The following is a 25289-nucleotide window of genomic DNA, read 5'->3' as shown; positions in this document are numbered from 1 at the left end:
CACGGTGCCTTTTAAGGCTGTAGTTTTATACTCTCTGGGTCCACCAGGTGGCAATAAAACAGAGTTTAGACCCCAAAAAACACCAATATTCAGGTTAAAGGCTCAAAAGATGAAACCCTTGATCCACAAAATAAATATTTTAATAACATGAATAGTATCAAAATATTTCATCTCTCAAGATTTCACCAGCCCCAAGTGGTTTTGGGACAGAGTAATTTGCAACAGTAACTGCAACATTTAGCATTACAACACTGACTCCGGGGTCGGTTCAAATAACTGATAAATGTAACTCTCTAGAGTGAATATCAAATCATGTTGTGGCCAGTAATGGATATTTTGTTTTAAACCGCCATGAAAATCAGTGCAGATCAGTATTTGCTTACTCTGTCTTTTATATGCCCCTTTTCATACTTTCTTTTGTGGGGGTTGTTACCATTTTTATTAGTGGTCAGAATATTTAATTTGACATTCTTTGCTGCTAAATTATATTTCCACTACCGTTCAAATGTTTAGGGTAATTGAGGTTTTATTCGGCAAAGATGAGTTGAACTGATCAACTGGGATATTAAATTCAGTAATACTGTACTTTTGATTTTGACAAAATATAGAGCAGCACAACTGTTCAACATTCAAATCATGCAATGAAAAAATATACGAAAACTGAAAAGTTACTGTAAATTGTAATTGTTTCACCATATTTTTCTGTATTTGATCAAATGCGGTTTTTGGTGAGTATAGGAGCTTCTTTCAAAAAACGTTTAAAAATCTTACCAACCCCAAACATAATGAACGGTAGTGTATGTCACTCCCTTTAAATTACACTCTTTCATTGGAAGAATATGAAAGACTCTAGATACTCCTGGTATAATGTGATATATCTGTAGCAAAACCATAACTACATGTTCACCAGGATGTCAAATAAGATTTTCTTGACAAATACATTCTGAATGACTTTGGTTCTTGTTTACAATCTCGTGGCTCTAATTGGCCCAAAGTTGAATTTGATGAGTTCACAAAGTAGGTCCTTTAATGGCCCTTTTGGTCGTAACCATCGAAGTCTCAAAGTTTCAACTAATGCATATTATTCCATGCACTTGCCAGTTTTCCAGCCATACAACTCAACGCAAGTAGAGCTCTTTGCTCATTCATAGTGGCACTGGACATTAGAGGGGAATTCTTTGGCCTCTGAAGTGCTTGGTCCCCTTATTGTCAGGGTTTAGTGACTGGACAATTGCCCAGGAGTCTTTGGTTATATTTGCATGATTACACAATGTTTAAGCAACCTTGTCGGTCCTCTGACTGTGACTTCTATTGAAAGGTTGGTCCTAAAGCCTAACCTATTTGCGTTGTAAGGAAGAGCGTCTCTAGATCCTCTGTAAGACGTGATCTTTGCGCAACAGTCAGTGTTTGTAGTATCACTGGAGTGCTGGAGGAGCAGTGGAGGTCTGCTGGACTCTTTTGCTCCTCTTGCTGACCGTAGTAAAGCTGCAGGCCTGCAGGTCGGGCTGCTCTCCTGGAGGGAAGCGTTTCATGAAATGCACGTCTCGTTGGTTGGGTAACGTGTTCGGACCTCTGCGTGGTCGGCCCCTTTTGGTGAAGCCGATGTACCAGCCCACATAGCGCGCTGACATCCAAGCGGTGTAGTTATTCTCAAGCATTATCTCGATGAAAATGCAGCCTCCGTTTGCGCTGCTGTCTTTCTGTAATTTGAAAAATGTACATCTTTTCATTAAAAGAGGCATGTTTATTATACACTCACTGGTCACTTTATTAGGTACACCTGCTTATTAATGCATCTAATGAGCCGATCACATGCCAGCAACTCAGACAATGTCAAAACAATGTGCATGAAGTTTAAACTGATCATTAGAACAAGGAAGAAAGGTGGTTTAAGTGACTGTAAATGTGAGGTGGTTGTTTTCACACACAGAGAATGGTCTCAAAATGAGTGGCAGCTCTGAGGGTGAAAATACCTTGACGCCAGGAGGATGGCCAGACTCGTTCAAGGTGATAGAAAGTCAACAGTATCTCAAAGAAACACAAGCTATGCAGAAGAGCATCTCTGAAAACGCAACACATTGAACTTTGAAGCAGATGGGCTATAGTAGTGGAAGACCACACCGGGTGCCACTTCTGTCAGCTTAGAACAGGAAACAAGTTGCATGGGTTCACCAAAATTGGAAAACGAAGACTTGAGAAAGGTTGCCTGGTCTAATGCGTCTTTCTGCTGCATTATTCATGTGGTAAGGTCAGAATTTGGCAAAAAAAAAGACTTGAAAGCATTTCTCCATCTGGCTTTGTACCAACTTCCAGGTTGGTGATGTAATGGTGTGGTATTTTATGCCAATATTTGCTTTTTAATAATTAATTTTTCTAATCAAAGAGTCCAACAAAGATGTGCATTTTATGAGGTTTTTTCACACTGAGACTTCAGGTTGTTTCAAATCAGTGTTTGAAAGCCTCATCAGGGCATGAATGATTTAAAGGATGTTAACCCTACAGTATCAAGTCCAGTCATTTCTCAGTAACTCACCTTCCCCAAGAGCTTCCCCTTACGGTTCATACACAAGTAGTAGTTTGTCTCTTTTCCTCTTATTCTCACTTGACTCCCAAAGGTGTCGGCCTCCACCACGAGCTGGGCTTGTGAAGAAACACACAAATACAAACACACAGAAATATAAATGAACATAATTGACACTCAAACGCATTACATGCACTGTCATAGAAATTACAGTTTAGCAAGACAACTGTGGTTGGCGGATGATTTTTAACTTCAGGTTTTAGCACAGAAGTGTGGTAGTGGTTTTAGATAAATAATTAAATCTCTTTTTTTAAATATTTACTACATATTTATTTATAAATGTATTTATTATACATTTATTTGATAAATGCATTAGTATTAAAAGCATAATTAGCATAAGTATTAAAAGTAGTAACAAACAATTGTGGTATATATATATATATATATATATATATATATATATATATATATATATATATATATATATATATATAAATATATATAAATGTATATATTTTATTACAATTTAACACAACACACACCTATATATAACTAATATACCTAATTAAAATATATGAAATTCCTAATTAATTATTGTGCAAATTAAGTGGTGCATTTTCTTATAAATTATTTACAAAATAACTAATATAAATAATGAATATTTACATAATATTTACATTTATTCATTTAGCAGATGCTTTTATGCAAAACAACTTAAAAATGATGACAAGAGAAGCAATCAAAACCAACAAAAGAGTAATAATATGCACACACTATGTTTTACTTTATTATTATTATTTATTTATTTGTATTTTTTATTTACATTTTAAATAGTGAAAATAAATGTGTGTTTGTGTGTGTGTATATCCTTTATTAAATATTCTTCTATTTATTTATCTTTTTTTGTTTATTTATACACACACACACACACACACACACACACACACACACACACATATATATATATATATATACATATATATATTATTTATTATCTGTGTCCAATCAGTTTAATCTCATGTGTACAGGTTGACCAAATGCATTCAGATGATTCCTTACCATATTTATCCCCATCCTCTCCCATGGCGGTGATTTTTTTGCCAAGCACCTGGATGTGTTTTCCGCTGGTCCGACTGTACAGTTGGTAAACCCGATGGTGTTTCCGGCTCAGGCCGTCCCGCACCCCTGTCTGATTCTCTACGTGTACTCCAAAGTTAACATTTTCCACTGCGAACACCTGCACAAACACAGGAGTCGGTCACATATCACTTTCAATGATTTATGAACTATCAATTGATATATGGTTTTATTATCGGTAACACATGCAGACTGTAAGCACCTGTAACGGGCTGTAGAACTGTAACACGACCTGGAAGCATCTGGCCAAAGAGAAATAGAAAAGACACATGTGATTGCCTGACACTTGCATTTGCTCTTTTTTAAACTTGTGCAGGGGAGACTGAGGTTGAATTTCTATGCTTCATCAAATGTTAAGATAAGCCAATTAGGTGCAAATTAAAGCTTAAATCCTTAGATAAAAGGGGACTCAGTATGACACAATCTTTTTCTTCTTCTCTTTTTTAAATTCAGGATGATATTATAGGGTTGGTTGGCACAGTGTTAAAAGACTGCAGTTATAAGAAGGATGCAACATGAAGAAAAGATGTTTATTTTACCCCAAACTAACACCACATGTGAGTGTCTGCATGCATTTAAAGATCAATGTCCAAATCTGCTAGGAATTGTTAATAATACTTTATACATGTGCCAACCAGCCTCACTCACTCTCTTTTCCTAAGTGATGTCAGCCAGCCATCATAATGTATCACAGGCTTCCAAATCTACCAAAATGTAATCACTTCCCATTTTTAGCAACCAGCATTCATGTTTTACCTTATTTTTATTATATATATATATATATATATATATATATATATGTATATATTAGGTGCTAGGGTTAAATGCTTTTTGTTTAACATGACAAATTAAAAAGGTGTCCTTGCCTCAACAAATTTTAATCTATTACCATGAATCAGGAGGGCAAAAATACTCAAAAGTGATCATTTTGTGACCACCTGATTATGACCCACGAATGAACCCTGATCCAACCAACTACAGTCTCTTCTATTTTATGACACTTATTGTAAAACAAAATATTAATACTGATTTTGATATATGGTTAAATATAAAATTTCTACATTTCTGTGTGGATTAAGTGCATTAAAATAAATACATGTTTAGAAAAGATTATCATACGCACAATGGCATAGAATATACCTGTGATGAGCATGCCGTCAGTTTCTAAACTGACAGTAAAAAAAGGTATCAGTCTGAAGATCATAAGGAAAAAAAAAATATATATAAATACGTTAAGGATTTTTATTTATTTACTTTTAATACTGACAAACATCTGGCCACATAATTGAAGTCAGTGTGTTGTAACTAACATGAAGGAAGCCATTTTGTTGTCATGTGTCAAGAAAACCATAAACCAGAAAGACCATAAAACCATAAAGAGGGGACCCCTTTAGCCCCCATGATTTTTGTGCCAAGAGTATTAGGTTAAAAATATAAATATATAATGTAATATTTTATAAAATAATTTAATGTAATATAATAAATACTTAATTATTCTTGGTAGTTTTAATTTACTGTAATTTAATTTATGTTTATATTTAATTTATGACATCCTTATTTGTATTGACCAGCACAGGACTTCTACCCTACAGTCTAAGCAGGATTCAGAAAGTCTCATCATCAGTGTGCATGCTGCTGTTATCTGAGGAGACACTGGGTGGGAAGTGTTATTATGAGAACCCAGCATCTGCTGAGGCTATCGTCTGACCCAGAGATGGGAAACACAACAAACGCTCAGGCTGGACAAAACGGTGGAGCCATCAGCAGATGGAGACTCGCTACAACACAGCCTTCAACTCAAACTCAACAATTACACGTGAAACTTACAGCACGACAGCAGAGGACAGCATGGACTGCATCGCTCCAGCGCTTCTATCACCCCGGACAGTGGGATCTCTGAGGCGATGCTTTTAAAAACTGGAGCCCAAACCGGACACAGACCCAGGTGAGCATCTGAGCGCGTGTTGGAGGGTTGTTCAGAGAGAGTCTTCTCGCAGGCAAACCCGTTCAGCTGTATACTGGAGAACGACAGGTGAAAAACAGGTCATCCTCCTGTGTGACCCCTCACTCCACATGACACACTGCCAGCAGATGGATATTAAAAAGATTCCCAGTGTTCCTTCCTGCAATATGCTCAAGAACGCTGCCCTCTTCACACAAAAACGCAGAATTCAGGGGTCCTCCAGCCCTTTAAGAGGTCTTTGCTAGATTTGCTCCTTTTCCAGCCTTCTTTTGTTTGGCTGTGGGGTGGAAAGGACCCCTCTCTCGCCACAGGACAGTGCGTTTGCTGAATGAGAAGGAAGCGCAGGCGAAGTGGAACGGAGATGGGCGGGGTGCGCGCAGGGGCAGGGATGATGATGATGGGACGATGTTTCTAGCTCACTTATCATCACCAAGGTGGGGCGATGGAAGAGAAGCGCTTCGGCCGTCCAGCAATAACCGAATTCAAAACTTCATGCACTTTGAAACTGCTTACACAAACCGAGTGACCTTTTATTAAACGGAAAGCGTTCGGGAAATGATGGACGCCCAGCTTAAAGCTGCATTCAGTCATTGTTTTGCGAAGTAACCCGTTAAACCGCGTTTGAGAAATACCACGTGCGATAAGATTCAAGTCCTGTCAGTTTTGCAGAAAAAAAGCGGTTTCTGTATGGAGCGGGGCGCCCCCTCATGGTGGCCGCCATGTTGACATCACATCGCCGTGTCATTCAGCTGGCCGGGTTAATAATAACATTGCTTAATTAATGCATCTTTTAGGCGTTTTACATAAAAAAAAAAAAAAAACACTTGAACAAAACAGGAAAAACCAAACGTCTACACTCTCACACACACAACTCCTCTATAACCAGCAGCCTCTAATGGAGTGATAAAACAAACAACCCTCAAATAGCTGCCTACCACCATACAAATCTGTCGTTATTAAATCTAGAATATTCATTATACAGATATGTGTAGTGTGAGGTAGAGGGAAACAAATGAACAGTAGTAAAATGCTAAAGATAAACAAACAAGCAACAGTGCATCCACACCAACAGGTGTCAGTATAAAGTGTAAAACCACTGACACTCTCTTGGCAAATAAGTACCAGCTGAACCTAAACAAACACTTACTTACTGCATCCCTTAAACATTTGATTTCTGTTAAAACCTAAAAGGGGTACTGAGCAATATTAGGCCATATTTAAACACTTCAAAATAGAAGAGAGGGTGTGAGAGAGGTATGTAAGCAGCAAGTCGTTCCAAAATGAACATTTCACAGGGATTTCAGAAACACCGCCCATTTCCCCCCTCCTCTGACCACGATAGAACCGCAGACACCCGGGTCAGCCAACAAGCGCCAGCACTGCATGCTCCTCAACCCCCCTTTTCTTCGCCCCAGCACCCCTGTGCCCCATCCAGGAGGAGCAATAGATGTGTGCGACTGAAGGAGAGAGATTTAAATTAGCGGGTAGCTAGACAGGTCATGGCCTGCTTGGCGGTTTTTAACATCTTAAATGAGCCGTGTCACATTTCCAAAATACTATAACTCATTTCCTCTCACCTTAAAAATCTCGTAATTTCCAGAGACAACAAACATTTTTGATTAGTGTAATGGTTTGATATTTCAGCTCCACTGGAGAGCACTGAGCAATTAGCGGGTCATAATGATCTGATATTCAACGTATACACACCCGGTTGTGCGAACAGCTATATTAGACTGAGTGAGGAAACCTGGTTGACTGGATCACACTCACCGTTGTGATTGTATAACCTTTTGTACCAGTATTTCTCTGCTCTTTGTCTTCCAGTGTCTGGACTTCAGGCCCTCCACCCAGATTGAATTTTTAGATGAAGTCCAGAGAACCTCATGTGAAAGGTATCAAATGTGCATTCTCTCAGAACTCTTTGAATTTCAATATTCTGTTTTAGTTTTTTTGAAGGAACATTCATGTTGATTATCACAAAAATGATCTAAACTCCCTTATTTTCTTAAAAAAAAAAAAAAAAAATCAAGGTTACAGTGTTTTAAATCTTTAATAATTTGAGCATCTTTACTTCAGTTGTGAGGGAATCACAATGGAAATATATAGGGCCAATTTTTTGGAGGATTTAAAGCAGAAACGTGACACTTAATGCTTGATTTTTTAAAATGTTTTTTTTTATTTGTTTCCATATGAATCACATCATATGAATTTATACAAAATTGCTACCAAACTTGGTGATAGCCAAACAGTTGACAGTAGCCATTGACTTCCATAGTATGGAAGAAAACAAATGGCAGTCAATGGCTACCGTCAACTGTTTGGTTACCAACATTCTTCAAAATATCTTCTTTTTTCGTACTCAACAAAAGAATGAAACTTATACAGGTTTAGAACAACATGAGGGTGAGTGAATGAGTAAATGATGAGTTTTTTTTTCTCCCTTTTAGTTTAAGAATAGCAGTGCACGCCACAACCATGATGATAATGGCACAGAGTAAAAATCTCACTGGAATCAGTTTCACAACAACTTTATTCCAGCTGATAAACGACTAAAACATTGACAGCAAATCAGAATCCATCCTTCTTTAAAGAGCTCAAGCATTTAATGTGGCAGGTGACAGATCTGCAGAATGCGCATAGAACAATCAGAATGTTACTGTGCGTTTGTGTTGACGCTATTATAGCTATCTTTATAGTTATCATTCTTGGTGTGAACAGGCCTTTAGACAGTGGAAATTAATTATTGTGGAAATCAACATTACGGCACATCTACTGCTGCAGACTGAGCACATGGTTTCTCATACCAAAGCGCTTATGAATATCAATATTTGAAATCAAAGGCTCCGCAAAAGCTTTGACTGAATGGTTTGAATGTGTTCACAGTCCAGAACCGAGCATAGTTCATCTGTTCTCTCAATGGAGTTGCCCCCCCCCCCCACTTCTCTCTTTTTATCCTCCGCTCATTTCTCATGTCCGATTCTACCAGTTTCAGACAAAATAGGAGTTTCTCCTTCTTCTGTTCGTCTCCCTCTGTCTCGTTCTTTCTCTTCCTTTTGGCCCATCTTCCATCTTTCCACACTTTGAAGGGAGTTCAGACTTCTAATATAAGACAGGTCCCTACCACAACAAAGGAGTCAGCTTTGAGTTTGAATAAACACTTTCTCTCCTTTTTCTGCCTGTCTGTACCCCACTCCCATTTTTCCTTCTCTGTGTTATTTCGCTCTTGGCCCGTGCTGAAGTATGAGCACTTGTTATGCGTTCTCCATGGTAGCCTTTCTTCTGGAATAGATTAGCAGGCTGGGGAGGAAGGGGAAGCCGCGGCAAACCGAAGTCGGTGGAGGGAGACGAAGGTGTAAAAGGGAGTGAAGTGTGAAAAGAAAGGGCTAGAGCGATGGAAAAGGGAAGCGAGGAGCTGAATAATGGGGGGAGAGGAGGATCGTGGAATGGCAGAGAAGGAAAGAAGGTCACTGTAGGTAACAGAAACAGACGCTGTTTGGCTCGCACCCGTTTTTTTCTTTTGAAACTCAGCTGTGATGGATGTCATCACACTGGCGATTGCGTCCCAAAACGCCTTCCAAAATACTTTGCGTGTTTTAGGCGCTTTCACAAGCCCTCTTTTTCAGCTTCCACATGCCCTTACATATGCCGTATTGTCATCTCTGGACTCTTTCCTTGTTCTATGGCTTATTAACCCACACTCGGTCACTTCCCAGCTCGCATTTGCAATGTATAACATCATGAGCTGTCATCACTCCGCTCCCCTTCCCTCCCCTCCCTCCTTTCTGGCTGGGTTAAAACCACAGGTCTCCTCTCTCTGTGTGCTAGCGAGAGCACATGACCACCGCTACTAAACTGCAAGTACGTAAATGGACATTCTCTAGCTCCTTTCTGCACAGTGGGAATGAATTTGTTTTAGTGTGCCGACCACGGGTCTCTTGTAACCACACAGACACATGCTCATGTAGACGCACTCTTTATATGTATATATTGTGTGCGAGTTTTGGTTAAAAGAGAATCATATTGTCTAGTTATGTACTTCCAGCTTCTAATTAATCCAATCTGCCTGCAATATGTCGACGTAAACGACATTAGCGCTGCCTAAAACAACTCGCCGATTCCAGATTTCTGTAAGTAAGAGGAAAAAGAATGTGTGTGCGTTTGAATTGCTAATAGGTAGAACTGTTCCTTTGAGCTTTGTGGAAAAAGTGTTTAACATTCAGGCAGGGCCGTCCTCACAGACTGCCCGAATTCCTCAAATCTGTCAGCCGTGCGAGCCAGCTGTCACTCACCTCTAATTTGCTACAAGATCATTGACCTTAGGGCTTCTGGCAAATAAACACACATATACGCTGACAAAAAAAGAAAAGGAAAAAATATTCTGGTCTTGTGAGGAGCAGTTTTTGGGGCTTTTTCTGATGCTGGAATGTTGGGTTGCATTATCGTCAAGTTTTGCAAGAGCTGTGCGGCTGCCAGGTGCCTTAGCAAACATGCTATTCTACAGAGTACGTCTGTATATTTTGGGGAACTGTTGTTTTAACCCAGCGGTTTATGCTGCTGTTTGAGCAACAACATTGACTCAGAAGGATTAACTGCCCTGAATTCATAGAAATGAAGGCTGAGATGAAATATGAGATGGATAAACACAAATAAGAACAGGTGCATTCCATACCATAAGAAATGTGCACACACACACACACACACACACAGAGAGAGAGAGAGAGAGAGAGAGAGAGAGAGACAGACATTAATTTAAAAATATCATTAAAAATATTATAAAATTGGTCATTTTATTTGCACGTAATTATTACAGTAATATTAATCCAATTATGAATTAATTAAATAATATAAAATATTTTAAATTATTATATTATTAGTTTAACATATTAAAAAATGTACATAACTTATTGAACAGTATTATAATGCAATGCAATTTTTATGTAGTAATTGTGTTTTATTTTACTAATATTGATTTGAAAAATAAATTATATTGTACAGTTCATATAATTAATAACATATTAAATAAAATACATAATTTACAGTATTTGAAACTGTATTTTTTTTCTCATTGAAGTGCCTGGAAATTATATTATAATAATGTAAAATAATACTTGTAATATTATCAAAGCAAGGTTTTTCCTTGTAAATTATTATTGTTGCTGTTATTATTATTATTATTATTATTAATTCACAAGAATAAATCACAAAATAATTTTCCAATATTATTTAATATAATAAATAACAAATAAATGTATTAAAAATGACGCATTTAATTAAATTAATACAATTACTTTTATAATTTGTTAATTATATAGTTATTATTATATAATATTATATATAAAATTATATTAGATTTAGATATTATTATTATTATTATTATTTTGATAATATTAATGCTGTTTACATAACCAGAAACCAATGTACTATTCTCTCCTGGTCTAAATGTAAAATGTAACATTTGAGGTAAAACAGCTTTCATGTTTTCTAAAAAGAATGCATTTGAATAAAGTCTGTGTGTATGTAGGAGTGTTTTGTTTCTCTGCAGGTACAGCAGTTGTTGTGAAAGCCTAGATAATGAAATATAATGCGTCTGACAGATGTTGGGAGGACAGGCGCACGCACAACCCTGCGGACACACTCTCACACACGCTGAACCCTCTCAAGGTCAAACCCAAATGCACCTCCTGTGCATTTGCCAGTCTGTGCTGTTTTCCTCTGGACTCCACCTGCAGATGAGGTTGCACACTGACACTTAAGCTCTTAATGTGTTCTATTCCTTTGTTTTCCACCACATTATGTAGATTTAGTGTTCAAAGAGAATGTATTTAAACGTGTAACAATGTTCAGAAAGATGTTCAACTATTTTGTGAAAATAGCAGCAGATGTGAGATAAAAGGGATGATTCCGGGAACACCAGGTATGTGTTATTCTGATTTACAATAGCTGAGCAAATCAAAACGGCTACAATTCACAAATGCATCCAACCATTTAGACGCCTGTCAGTACAGGATTAGAGAATCCACACCGCTTAATCTGTAATAAAGTAGATCAGGATAGTGTATCTATTTACAATATTAAATTCTCTCATATGCAATTAACCATCAAGGGATTTCTATGCGTGCTTTGATCCTAAATGAAAATAAATGGGATTGGTTTGAGGCTGATTCTGTGTAAGATTTCACTGCTCATATAAGTTGGTGGTTTGGGCTAAACTACAACTGTATGATTGTCATTTAGCCCTAAAACATTTTTGAAAACAAAATCCGATTTAAATGCATTACATGTGGCTATTTGCCACGTGCCTCATCTGTTTTCACTTATAATGAGAACGTTTGACTCAGGAGCACTGCTGCTGCCCCCCTTCGGACGTATAGAGAACTGCTTGAAAAAACAAATGTCCATATGTTTCCATGTTTTGCAATTACTGACATGAAAGTAACTTTCTGGATGTATACAGATTGTTCTTACCGGACGCATTTGAAACTTTTATCTGTGTTAGACGTTATCTGCAGAGGGTTGGATGCAAACTCCAGTTTCTTTTATATTTTCAACATGTATAGTTAAATCCATTTAATTCATATTTTCTAACAAATATATTTTATATTTGTTTCAAACTGGCTAAATAAAAAAAAATATATATTTATTAATATGAAAATCTTAAGTAAATAGTATTTATTGAATTGCTTGTTTCTTTGTTTATACTTCAAATTTATTTATTTTATGTTTTCAACATGTATATTGAAATCAGTTTAATTAATATCATTAATATATTTAACAAATATAGTTGATATGTGTTTAAAACTGGCTAAATAAAGAATTTGATAAATAATTATAAATAAATAAACATACATGAATAAATAATGTGACATGATTATATAACATGATAATTATATAATGTTAAATATTAAGTCATATTATTGTATATACTTTAAAATATAAAACAAATAATATTTTGACCTGTTTGTTTGTTTGTTTTGTACATTTTATTATATTTTTAGCATATTATTTTTCTTCTGGCCAAAATATATTTCAAATATATAACATACTTTAAAATGTATCATACATTATATTTGGGCAAGAAAATACTTTTTCTTAAATATTACAATTACTTTTGAGTAAAAGCTTCATAAATGTTTATAAAAATGATTTACATGTTTTATAAAAAAATATATATTCAAACATTTTGAACAGTATGAATCTATTTATATTTTATATGCATATACATATATCCATTTTTGATATTTTGTTTCCACTCTGGCTGTTGAGAATGACTCAGAGCATCACATGTGTGCCAATAGCAGTGTGGCTGCTGGATGATTTCCTCAGCCACTCCATAAATATCTGTCTGTCTTCTGTGGGAATCCTTCAGTTGACACAGCTGAGAAGCAGGTGTTATTCAGCGGGTTCCTCCCCCGTCCCTCGTTCCCTTCATCTTCACTATCTTCTCTACTCCTGAGTCCTGTCCTTCCAGCTGCTCTTTCAATCTATCTTCATTCTCTGTGCCTTTTGCTTGATGTTCTTGTCCCCCCACCACCAGTCTCCATACAGCAGGCTTACCAGTACATATCCAGCCCTACTAGTCATGTTAAAATGACAAACCCTGTCTATGTGTGTATGTGTAATGTGGGAGCATGTTTATGTGTGTGTGTGTATGTGAGAGAGAGAGAGATGTTGAGGGCAGTGCCCACATTCCTATGGCATTCTTGACATTCTCCGTCTGTGGTACTCTGCCCCATCTCCACACTGTCTGTATGTGTGTGAGAGAGACTTGATGTGTAAATGAAAATGTACACTTTGTTCTCGTGATTGACTGCCGCAAGCCTGCAGGGAGGAATGGGGTTTATTAGCAGAAGACTCTGCTTCCACACCGTGGCAGTTCACGAAGGTGCAATTATATAGGCCTACATCTGCAGTCAGGACCATGTGTTTCCAGTTAAGCGTTTTGAGTTTTAAAGGCAGCACTGCAGGTCTATTGATATTCCTCTTACATCTAGCTCTGCTCTGCAATTAATTCAGTTAATTCAGTTCGGTTAGAGCCTATTTATGCACAGTATATTCATGTGTCCTTTTAATTATACAAAATCAATAAATAAAAACAAATAAAGATAAAAATGTGAAAATCTTACATTTATATTGTTAGAATGTTCTTTAGCCATGCAGAAGTATAATTAATCTTTTATTTATTGAATCTGTGTAACCATTTAGCCAATTTTGCACTTCAAAGATGGTATTATGCTAACTATTAAAGCCTAAAACTAAAACCTGCGCTTATCAAATCTATTTTACTCCTAGGCTTCAAGGTCTGGTGTAACCTTCTGGAAATTATAATGAAGTCTTGTTGCACTTTAATGAACTGTTATAAGAAAATGTTTAACATGGATTGTATCTTTGAATAGGAAGTTTAAAAGAACAGAATTTATTTGAAATATACATTTTATTTAATGTTATAAATATCTTTACTGTCACTTTCGATCTATTTAATGAATCCTTGCTGAATGAAAATAAAATCGTATTAATATTTTTAGTCTTTTACTTTTTAGCAAATATATATATATATATATATATATATATATATATATATATATATATATATATATATATATATATATATATATATATATATATTTCGTCAAATAAAATATAATCAAATAAACACAACCTTGATGAGCATGAGAAAAAATGTCTCAATTAAAGTTAAATCTTTTATTATTATTCTGCAAACTTTTAACTGGTAGTATAAGTTATATGATATCTATAATTATCAGTTTCTTTTATTTTCAAACTCTATTCCGAAGCCTCGGACTATTTAGATTATAAACAGCAGCACGATTGTGTAGCCTAATGCTGTTGTAGGTCAATCCGCTTTTATGGAGTTCACCTTAGGCTAATGTAGGCTACAGACTAATTCAAAATCATTAAACCACTCTGGTAAAATCAATTCAGAGATTGAAGGAAAATGAGCCTTTAATTAGCGCCAGTCTAATGTCTGGACCACATGACACCCTGAAGTTATTAGGGGTGTTTACATTTTAAAAATATACATTGCATCCATATACTCAGGTTTACTATCTCAAAGTATACATTTTAAATAAGCAAAAAGTCCCAATATTCACAATTTGTGTTTTATAACAGAGTCATATTTAGTAACGTATTCTGCATTAAAATCTCCTAAACAGGGTGCAGTGAAGGGGGGTTGGGGAGGTGTGTCCGAGATCCCTGTTTCAATTTTGATCACCCTCCTGATAAGTACAGTGTATGCAGTTTAAGGTTTTTATTTATTTATTTATTTTTTACTACTATTTTGTTTCAAAAAGTTTTAAATAATGTAGTTGAGCAGAAAACTAAAACTTAATTTAATAAATTCACACTCCTATACACAATAAGCTAGAAGAACAACAGTTTACTCCACTCCACATTCGTGTCCTCTTTTTGGCCATTAATGAGAGTAAATGTGTTTGTTCGGTGGGTCAATATAAGTTGTTTTATTTCCGACTCGGCTCTATGCCATTTAGTATGCACTTAAGGTAATGGACAGCAGGAGAATATCCTGGGAACCCTGTAGTCTGCTGTTCAGTCAATCGCGAGAGGCTGGATTATGCCTCACAAAACCTTTTAATACCACTGTTCACTAATGATCCGGACCCGCGGCCCTTTAATCCCCACTACATTAATTAAAAAGAGCACGAGCCCTTGGAAGATCATGCCATCTGCTGCAGTTTCATTCCATAGACAGATTGTGTTTGGTGCTTATTTAAAACAGAATTTCTTTACTTGTCAAGGAAAGCCTCAGGAATGAGAAGGGGGAGGAAGGTTGCAGGAATTTCATAGGGAAGAAGCTAGAGATCTTTTAAAGATTAGTCTGAATATTAAAGGGATAGAACTGGGTTGACACGGTTTGTTGGCCCATCTTTCCCCATTTGTACTCATTTGTTCATTTCATACATTTTTGACTGAGGTTTGTAGCATTTAAACGTGGAGAACTGTGAGTTTAACCGTTTAATTAATGGTAAATTACAGAATTAATCATAAAAACGAGATCTTTCAGAAATAATCTTTCAGAAACCATTCAATTATAATGTAACTGTTTAATGTAGTTATGGTTAACAAGAGAATGGGAGTTATTAGTAATTACTTTTTGTTTAATATAAGCAATTACTATATATAACAAGCACAATAAAGTATATATATATATATATATATATATATATATATATATATATATATATATAATGTCATGAGGCACCTTTCCTCTCAAACACGCAGGTCCCATTCCACCTCCACCCCTTCTGGCTCTCTCATCCAAACACACTCATCACATTCTCTCACTCTTGCGCAAGTGCCACTGGCCAAAGGCGCGCGCTCTTGTGCTGAAGTAAGAGGTTCACTTCAATATCATTAGCGTGCTCATTCTCTCTCGAAATGTTGCTGTGCGTTTGGGTGGGCTTTTGTCCACCATTTTAAAACTTTAATTGTTAGTGCTTTGTTCGGTCGTTCATTTGAAGGCACACATTAAAAAGGAGCCTATATTCCAATGGAGCTGTGGATGTGGACATGGCAGGTATCCTGCCTGGCGCTCATGATGTTGGATGTAGTTCTAACACAGATTCGGTACACGATCCCAGAGGAACTAGAGCACGGGGCTTTTGTTGGAAATATTGCGGAGGATCTGGGACTAGACACCGGCAAACTCTCAATTCGACGATTTAGAATAGTCTCAGGGGCGAAACGGCAATATTTGGAGGTGAATTTAGAAAATGGAGTTTTATTTGTCAATGAAAGAATTGATCGAGAAGAGTTGTGCGAACAAAATCCATATTGTTCATTCCATCTCCAAGTTGTGATCGAAAACCCATTAGAATTGTATAGAGTGGAAGCTGAAATACTAGATGTCAACGACAACTCTCCGGTTTTTCCATGGAGTGAATTTAACCTGGATATCTCCGAATCGGCCGCTCCTGGTTCGCGCTTCCCACTGGAAAGCGCGCAGGACCTGGACGTCGGTGACAACTCTCTGCGCTCGTATCTGCTGAGCGTAAACGAACACTTTGTCCTGGATGTCCAGACGCGCAGCGATGGCAGTAAATTCGCAGAACTGATCCTCGAAAGTCCGCTGGACCGAGAGCAGCAGAAGACTCACCTGATGGTTCTGACAGCGGTGGACGGAGGCTCGCCAGAAAGATCGGGCACTGCGCAGATAAACATAACGGTGCTGGATGCCAACGACAACGCGCCTGTGTTCGATCAGAACTTTTATAAAGTGAGGCTGGCTGAAAACGCGCCGAGAGGCACAGTCGTTATAAAACTGAACGCAACTGATCTAGATGAAGGCCCAAATGGAGAAATCACGTACTCTTTTAGCGGTCACGCTCCAATGAGAGTGCGCGAGCTGTTCAGCGTGGATCCCCGCACTGGAGAAATCAAAGTAAAAGGACTTATAGACTATGAAAAGGCACGGATGCATGAAATTTACGTACAAGCCAAGGACAAGGGACCGTCAGCGGTGGCGGTGCACTGCAAAGTTATGGTTAACATCATAGACGCTAACGACAATCTTCCAGAAGTGATTCTTACATCAGTATCCACGCCGGTTCAAGAAGACGCGCCACCTGGCACAGTGATTGCAGTCATTAGCGTAATGGATAAAGATTCTGGAGAAAACGGAAATGTTGATTGTGAAATTCCTCACCACGTTCCCTTTCAGCTACATTCCTCTTTTAAAAACTATTACACGTTAGTTACGTGTGATTTTCTGGACAGAGAATCGATTTCAGAGTACAACATCACTCTCACTGCGCGTGATATGGGCTCACCGCCGCTTTTTACAAGGAAAACTATTTTAGTGCAAGTGTCTGACATCAACGATAACGCGCCGCGTTTCAAACAGCCCTCCTACACGGTCTACCTGACCGAAAACAACGCGCCTGGAGCTTCGATTTGCACCATCACCGCTCAAGACGCAGACGCGGATCAGAATTCCTACTTATCCTACTCTATTCTCGAAAACGACATCCATGGAATGCCGGTGTCCACCTACGTGTCCATCAACTCAGATAACGGCAACATTTACGCACTACGCTCTTTTGACCACGAGCAGCTCAGAAACTTTCAGATCGTGGTTCAAGCCGAAGATGCTGGATTTCCGCCTCTCCGCGCGAACGTAACAGTCAATGTGTTTGTTTTGGACCAGAACGACAACCCTCCAGTCGTTGTATCCCCGTTGGCCGAGAATGACACCGCAGCGGTTGTAGTTGTCCCCAGATATGCTGATGCCGGGTACCTAGTGGCTAAAATCACCGCCATGGACGCGGACGCCGGGCAAAACTCGCGTCTCTTTTATGAAGTCCTCCAAGCTACAGATCTCAGTTTGTTCAGTGTTGCTCTGTACACCGGAGAGATCCGGACAATTCGCCGCCTGATGGACAACGACCCCAGGAGGCAGAGGCTGGTGGTTTTGGTCAAGGACAACGGTCAGCCGCCGCTGTCGGCCACGGCCTCCATCATGTTGTCAGTTGTTGACAGCGTGCCAGAATCTTTGCCTGATTTTGGTGACCTCTCGCTCAGCCCCCAGTACCGGTCAAACCTCACGCTGTATTTAATCGTGTCTCTGGGCGCCGTTTCATTCACGTTTCTCGTGGCTATTATTGTCCTGGCTACAATGAAGGGACTGAAGGACAGGCACTCGTGCTGTGGATGTTATTCTAAGGACCCCGCCACTGACGTCGTTAAAAAGTCTAACTTGAACATTCACATATCACCAGGATCAAAGGGACCCACGCAATGTGTGGAAGTAAACGGGAACAACCCAATAGGTCAAAACTACTGCTATAAAATGTGTCTGACTCCAGAGTCATCTAGAAGTGACTTCATGTTCCTCAAGCCTTGTAGCCCCACGGGGACATCTTCCCGAAACAATATAAAAGAAATAGAAAACAAAACTTTGACCTGGAGTCCAGCCAGCCACAGTCTTGGTACCAGGAATGGAACGACTTCTCCAAATGAAGTAAGTGCTACGAACTACACGAAGGACAACAACAACAGCATGTATACATAAGATACAGTACATAGCGATTCTTTTTTTAAAACATTTATCAATAATTATTGATGTAATTAAAATGATTTCTCTACCTTTGAGCTATACTCTGTATTCATTGTTATAGGCTATTTAAAACATATTAGACAAACTATCTTAATACATATTATATTACATTTAATATAATAATGTCAAATTCTAATGACCAATAATAAGCTAATGATAATGTAATTTATGCAATTAATAATAACAGTACTATTTTGATAGTATTATTCAGAACAGAATTGTTTGTTTCATTATGTTATTCTATATAATATAATATAATATAATATAATATAATATAATATAATATAATATAATATAATATACTGGTCCAAAATAATAAATTAGTAATAATATAGAAATATAATAATAATAATAATAATAATAATAATAATAATAATAAATAATCTAATAAAACTATATTTTTGTATTAATTTGCTAAACAGCAGTGAGTTTTCTACCTTTAAGCTATACTTTTATTTTTTATTTTATGTGAGCTAGACCTTAAAATTCTTAAAGCATAGTTCATAAATAAATTATGGAATAAACAAAATGCATTTTTGTCATTGCTCCAGATTGTAGGTGTACTGCAACAAGGTGATGAATTAGTAAAGTCACTTAGTGCTTGAGCGACTGTTTCTGATGTTTTCTGAGTTTTTTGTTTTTTGTTTTGCTCTTCTTGGCATTGTGTTTGACGTACATTCTTTAACCTCTAGTGTAAGTGGAGTAAATATTTTAACTCTTGTTTTTTTTTTTCTTTGTTGTTGTTGTTTCTTTTGCAGCTCAAACAGGGAAACAAAGACCAAACCCTGACCAAGAACCAGCTCAATTATACATATAAAAGGTGATTAAAGTTATAGCTGACTCTATCGCTCTCTCTGTCCACCCTCCCCCTCACTCTCTCTCATATGAACAAAGCATCTGACGTGTCTATGTTTTTGTTTTTCTAGCCATACTCCAATAAACACAGGTAGGACACTGCAGCGCAGACTGATTCAGGACTCTGACTACTATGCTTACACATCTGTCCCGCAGTACTGGACCTGGGGAAATCACATGCATGGTAAAGTCATTATATTTGTCTTGCCTAAGATGACCAGCTTCATATGTTTTGCCTGAATTGTTTATCCAACCATTTTTCTTTGTCATTTAAAACAGACTATAAGACCTCATGTAAGGGTGGAGGTTTTCCAAATCACTCATGGACACGTTACAATCAACAGGATTCAATTCAACCCCCACCAGACTATCAACATAATGTTTACATTCCCGGAACACCATCGACACTCTGTACACTCAAGCTAGCAAACAATGGAGACATTGAAGTCTGCAACTCATTCTCAACTTTTGGCAAGAAGAAAAAGCCAAACAATAACAATCAAGAAGATGCAGTAATAACCAACGATTTTTTCAAATGATTTTTCCAGTTTCACCTGTAGGTTACTTCCTGTGTATAGTGGTGTATATTTTAGTTATGTACTATGTTATTTGGCAACAACAGTACTTAAAAGTACTCTGATAATCGTTTCATTTTATTTATTTATTATTATTATTATTTTTTTTTTTTTTTGAATTTTTTTTTCAGTTATCTACAGTGTTTATGAAAGCAATAAGATGGTTGCTTTAATTGTAATCACCCATATAAGAATATAGGTTATATTTTCCTGTTTTATATCACTCTCGTTACCAAAATGTACAGAATAAAGAATATTATTTAATGTAACTATTTGGTCTGTCTTCTTGTTTAAGAAAAGAAGAAGTAGGTTTTCCAATGCAGTGGTTCTTGCTGTACCAAAATGACATCTCTTGTGTCACTGCGTCTCTTTACACTTTTTTATACCAATGACAGAAAAAAGTAAAGTTACAAAACAAACAAACAAACAAAACATTAGGAGAGCAAAAATGTGTGTGTGTGGATCTGTCCGTGGTGCTGAACTTTCATCTTGTTGAATGACGCCCAAAAATGTGTCGAGAAATTTTTTATAAAAGTATTTTAAATGTCAATACATTTATTTGTTACTTTCAACATTTGCCAAACTATATATATGTATGTAACTTTCAATAAGGACATTTATAAAGAGTTTTGGTATTTCGCAGCAAAGTCAAAAGTCATTTAGTGCAGAAATACAATTATTTCACAAATAACCAATTTTTTTCTCAAAAAATTATTTTTATGCAAACAATTATTTTCACGCGCGCCGCGCTACTGATATTCACTTTAAGGGGAGGATGTGAGAACAGCTATGCTTGGCTTTCTGTTGGACGGAGGCAGAGAGAGCAGCACTGAAGCTGAATCTGATCAGCGGGCGGGATCCACGGCACGGCGCTATGGCGATGCTCTGCTGGATGTTTTTAAAAATCCAAACACCTGCTAACCTAGATTCGTTTTGGAACACACTGCTATATTTCTTGTGAACGACAGTGCAATCATTGACATGCGCTCTGCAATGGATCCGTGGAGGAGAAGGCAGCTCGGTTTTGTCGTCCTCTCCGCGATTTGGAGTCTCGCCTCGGCTGTAACAAGATACTCCATCCCTGAAGAAATTCCAGTGGGCACAGTGATCGCAAATATCGCCACGGATTTGGGCCTTGACGCTCACAGTCTGTTGGAACGAAAGGTAAAGCTGGATTATATCCATAGCAAGAAATACCTAGAAATAAACGAAAGCACAGGAGAACTGTTTATCGCTGAGAAAATTGACCGGGAGTATTTATGCCCGGCCAAAACATCATCGTTTTGCTTCCTCAAGATGGACGTGATAATCGAGAGTCCAGTACGCATATTTAATATCGAATTAGAAATTATGGACATCAATGACAACGCGCCTCAGTTCAGAAGGGAGAGAATACCGCTCGATATTTCAGAATCGGCAACACCCGGAGAGAGATTTTCTTTAACAAACGCGGTGGATGCAGATGTTGGAGAGAACTCAATCGAGACCTATTATTTGAGTGACAGCGACAGGTTTACTATTGAAATCCAGTCTGGAAGTGACGGGACTAAATACGTCGACTTGGTGCTAAAAGCGAGTTTAGACAGAGAAAAACAAGCCGTTCATAGGCTAACCCTCACCGCCGTGGACGGAGGCGTACCTGCGCGCTCAGGTACGGCCAGCATTATCATCCAAGTGCTGGATACCAACGACAACGCACCTCAGTTTGATCGACAAGTGTACTCGGTTGACCTCATTGAAAATGCACCTATCGGGACACTGATTATGCACCTGAATGCAACCGATTACGACGAGGGTGTCAACGCGGAGGTCATATACTCCTTTACTTTATACACATCCGAGAAAACACAAGAAAAGTTCTCGTTGGATCCCAACAGTGGAGAAATAAGAGTAAAAGACACGATCGACTTTGAAGAAGTGAAGAGCTTTGAGATGTACGTTGAAGCCAAGGACAAGGGTGTGAATCCACTTTCTGGTCAGTGTAAAATTTTGGTGTTCATCACCGATCTAAATGATAACCATCCTGAGATTACAATAAATTCTTTTAAGAGTTCGATTAAAGAAAATGACCCTGTAGGAACAGTGATCGCTGTCGTCAGTGTGAGCGACAGGGACTCTGGAGATAATGGCAAGGTTGTTCTTTCCATCCACAATGCTGAGATGTTACCATTTGCTCTTAATAGGTCGTCTGAAGACTTTTTTGAGTTAATAGTCATAGAATCGCTTGACCGTGAGCTCAAAAACAGTTATGATATCACCCTTTATGTGACCGACAGAGGAACCCCTTCTTTGTCTGATAACGAAACAATCAGTCTTACAATTCAAGATGTCAATGATAATGCCCCAACATTCCCTCAATCCTTCTATACCATTCATTTCATGGAAAACAATGAGCCTGGGGCATTGCTCACCTCCTTAACGGCCCATGACCCAGACTCGCATGAAAACCAGTATATTGTTTACTTCATCATAGAAAAGGAGATCGCCAACACCTCAGTGTCCATGCTGTTTTCCATCAATCCCGAGAATGGCGACCTCTATGCGTTACGCACATTTGACTATGAAAGAGAGAAGGAGTTTCTGTTTCACATTGAAGCTAGAGATTCAGGAGTTCCTCCTCTTAGCAGTAACATGACCGTACACATCATCATCCTGGACCAAAATGACAACACACCGCTCATAGTTTCTCCATGGCGTCCACAAGGTGCTGCTATAGAAGAAGTAATCCCAAGGTCAAGTGATAAAGGATCCCTGGTCACCAAGGTCATCGCGTTGGATGCAGACTCCATGCAGAACTCTCGAATAACGTATCAGTTCCTCCAGATCACAGACACCACGCTATTCAGCCTTGACCAGTACAACGGCGAGATAAGAACCAATCGCATGTTCAGCTACAGAGACCCCAGACATCAACACCTGGTCATCATAGCCAGAGACAACGGAGACCCTCCTCGCTCCGCCACGGTGACCATCAAGATCTCCACAGTGGAGCAAGTGTTCACACAGTTTACCGAATCCACAGAGGTGCCTATTGAATACGACCTGTTCACCGATCTCAACCTGTATTTGCTGATCGGTTTGGGGTCGGTGTTATTTTTTCTGCTCATAACCATCCTAGTGATTATTGTACTGAAATGTCAAGAACCCAAACCCTCACAAGCAGCTCCTCAGGGTAGGAACAGCATCATCAGCCAGAGGAACTCTTCCACCATTGCTGACTCTACTCTCATCTCTAGTGATGCCTACTGGTACAGTCTGTTTCTGGCAGAGACTAGAAAAGGGAAGGTGGTGGTGCGGCAGCCCCTTCCAAACGGGGCAGGGTTCATTGTGTCAAGCATCCCAGGAAGTGCTGCACTGACTGAGACCAGTGCTTCAAGGTCTTCCACTTTACAGGTACTGTAAATTCACTTAGACTTATATGTACTCATATGCATATATATTGACTGCAAAAACTGCTCAAAATGTATTACATGTAATTGCATTACATAACCAAACATAAATAAACAACTCAAGAACACATTTTAAGCAAAACATTTAGCAAAAATAGGTTTATTTGGTTTTAAATAAACAGCGTTTTGCAGCGTTGATGTGATATGAGTGATGATTCTCTTTTTCTGATATGAAATAATCAAGTAAAAAAATGTAAAGTAAAAAAAGGTGAGGAAGCAAACATTTAAAGGTAAACAGAAGCCATGAATAGTTGAATATGAAATAATGAACAAAAGTAGAGATATACAGAGATTAAAAAATAAAAGTAATAAAACATATATCAAATATGAACCCACAGAGTGTATAAGAATACCCAGTAATGCTATTATTTTTCATTCTATTTTTCTAACTGAAAAACTAATATTCCATGTTTTGATGGATAAGTAGGTTAGCAAACTATTTAAACATGAATCTATTTAAAAGCCATAGAGCTCTTACTGTAAAATGACAACATTTATGTGCTTGTTTGATAAATGATGTTTCCGTCTATCAACAGGAGTCAAGCAGTGATTTACCATGATCTGGACATGCTGACTGATGGATTACAACCTTCCACACCAGGCTCACTGTCCGTGAGAGACAGATTGATCTTCTGTTTTAAGGTTTTTTTTTTTTCAGGGTTTCATTCGATTTAAGACTGTGAAGAATCACATTTTTCAAACACCTCTGTGTGTAGCTACAAGAGAGCATTTGAATATTGTTTTACATTTTGTATTAATTTATAATATTAATAATTTTATTTATATTACTTATAGTTTACTTATTTCCGTGCTCTTGTAATTCTTGTGTCAGACTAGGCATAAAGAAACACAACTCAGATTATTCAGTCACTTTTATTGAGTTATTTTGACCATCACTTCTTCTCCAGCTTCCTGTTCTTTGTATTGCCTTTTCGGCTTATATTTGACTTTCAAGACCAACATTGTGTCAGAGAGAGACATTCAGTGCGGCTTTGTGGCGATTTAAGGCAGGGTCTAACAACTGTATATCAGCCACTTGTAACCACATTGAGCATGACTTTGCATGGCTAATACAAACAAGATGGACTTTTTGTATCTAAAAGCCTTTCAAATAGACTCTACCAAAGAGCTAAGACAGAAGTGAAACTTCAGGACTCCAAGAACAACTGGACTTTCACCTGTCTGGTTCCAGTAAGATACGAACTACAAAACAGCTGGTAAAGAGATGAAAAGAGGGTCAAGACTGTTAAATGGTTCTGGTATTAATGATGCTCTGTTTTTACATTGTTAAAACACGCTGATGAGAAAGCTGTGGTCATATGAGCACAATCTAATGAGCCAGACACTGTCTATACCTCAAAACACTTGGTTTGCCAGCTATGTGGTGCACATGACCCATGTTTCTTTTTATCCTGTCTACCAAATACCATAAACGGCCTAAAATATTAAAAAGCATTAAAAAAGTATCTGAAATCCTAGACAAATGCTACAAAGAGTAATAATCACATGAATGACACTTTACAAAAAAAGTTTTACATGTTTACATATTTAGTTAACTACATTAGTTAACATAAACTAACATTTTTAAAACATTTATTAATCTTAGTTAATGTTATTTGCAACATAATTCAATATTAAAATAATACGGAGCACCTAAAGGGACATGGTGGTGGAATAAAAATGGGTGTGAGTACAT

The 25289-nt window shown here is 37.7% G+C and overlaps 3 protein-coding genes across 3 annotated transcripts; 2 read left to right on the top strand and 1 right to left on the bottom strand.

Annotated features, from left to right (window-relative positions):
- Positions 1 to 122: 122 nt before the first annotated feature.
- Positions 123 to 6267, bottom strand: fgf18b (fibroblast growth factor 18b). The gene is made up of 5 exons (XM_026273514.1): positions 5486 to 6267; positions 3861 to 3900; positions 3581 to 3758; positions 2534 to 2640; positions 123 to 1700 (listed from the first exon to the last, which is right to left on the bottom strand). Exons 1-5 carry the CDS (start codon positions 5515 to 5517, stop codon positions 1416 to 1418), a joined length of 642 nt encoding a protein of 213 aa, XP_026129299.1. The 5' UTR covers positions 5518 to 6267; the 3' UTR covers positions 123 to 1415.
- A 9637-nt stretch (positions 6268 to 15904) lies between these two features.
- On the top strand, positions 15905 to 20275 carry LOC113109762 (protocadherin-10). Its single transcript, XM_026273504.1, has 4 exons — positions 15905 to 18618; positions 19473 to 19534; positions 19641 to 19753; positions 19849 to 20275. Exons 1-4 carry the CDS (start codon positions 16150 to 16152, stop codon positions 20106 to 20108), a joined length of 2904 nt encoding a protein of 967 aa, XP_026129289.1. The 5' UTR covers positions 15905 to 16149; the 3' UTR covers positions 20109 to 20275.
- Positions 20276 to 20920: 645 nt separating this feature from the next.
- LOC113109763 (protocadherin alpha-C2-like) lies at positions 20921 to 25174 on the top strand. The gene is made up of 2 exons (XM_026273505.1): positions 20921 to 23537; positions 24130 to 25174. Exons 1-2 carry the CDS (start codon positions 21126 to 21128, stop codon positions 24151 to 24153), a joined length of 2436 nt encoding a protein of 811 aa, XP_026129290.1. The 5' UTR covers positions 20921 to 21125; the 3' UTR covers positions 24154 to 25174.
- Positions 25175 to 25289: the final 115 nt, after the last annotated feature.

This window comes from Carassius auratus, chromosome 10 (genome assembly GCF_003368295.1).
Source record: "Carassius auratus strain Wakin chromosome 10, ASM336829v1, whole genome shotgun sequence".
Classification (NCBI taxonomy): domain Eukaryota; kingdom Metazoa; phylum Chordata; class Actinopteri; order Cypriniformes; family Cyprinidae; genus Carassius; species Carassius auratus.
The sequence above is the reverse complement of the archived record's forward strand: the minus strand, read 5'-3'. Positions and strand labels throughout refer to the sequence as shown.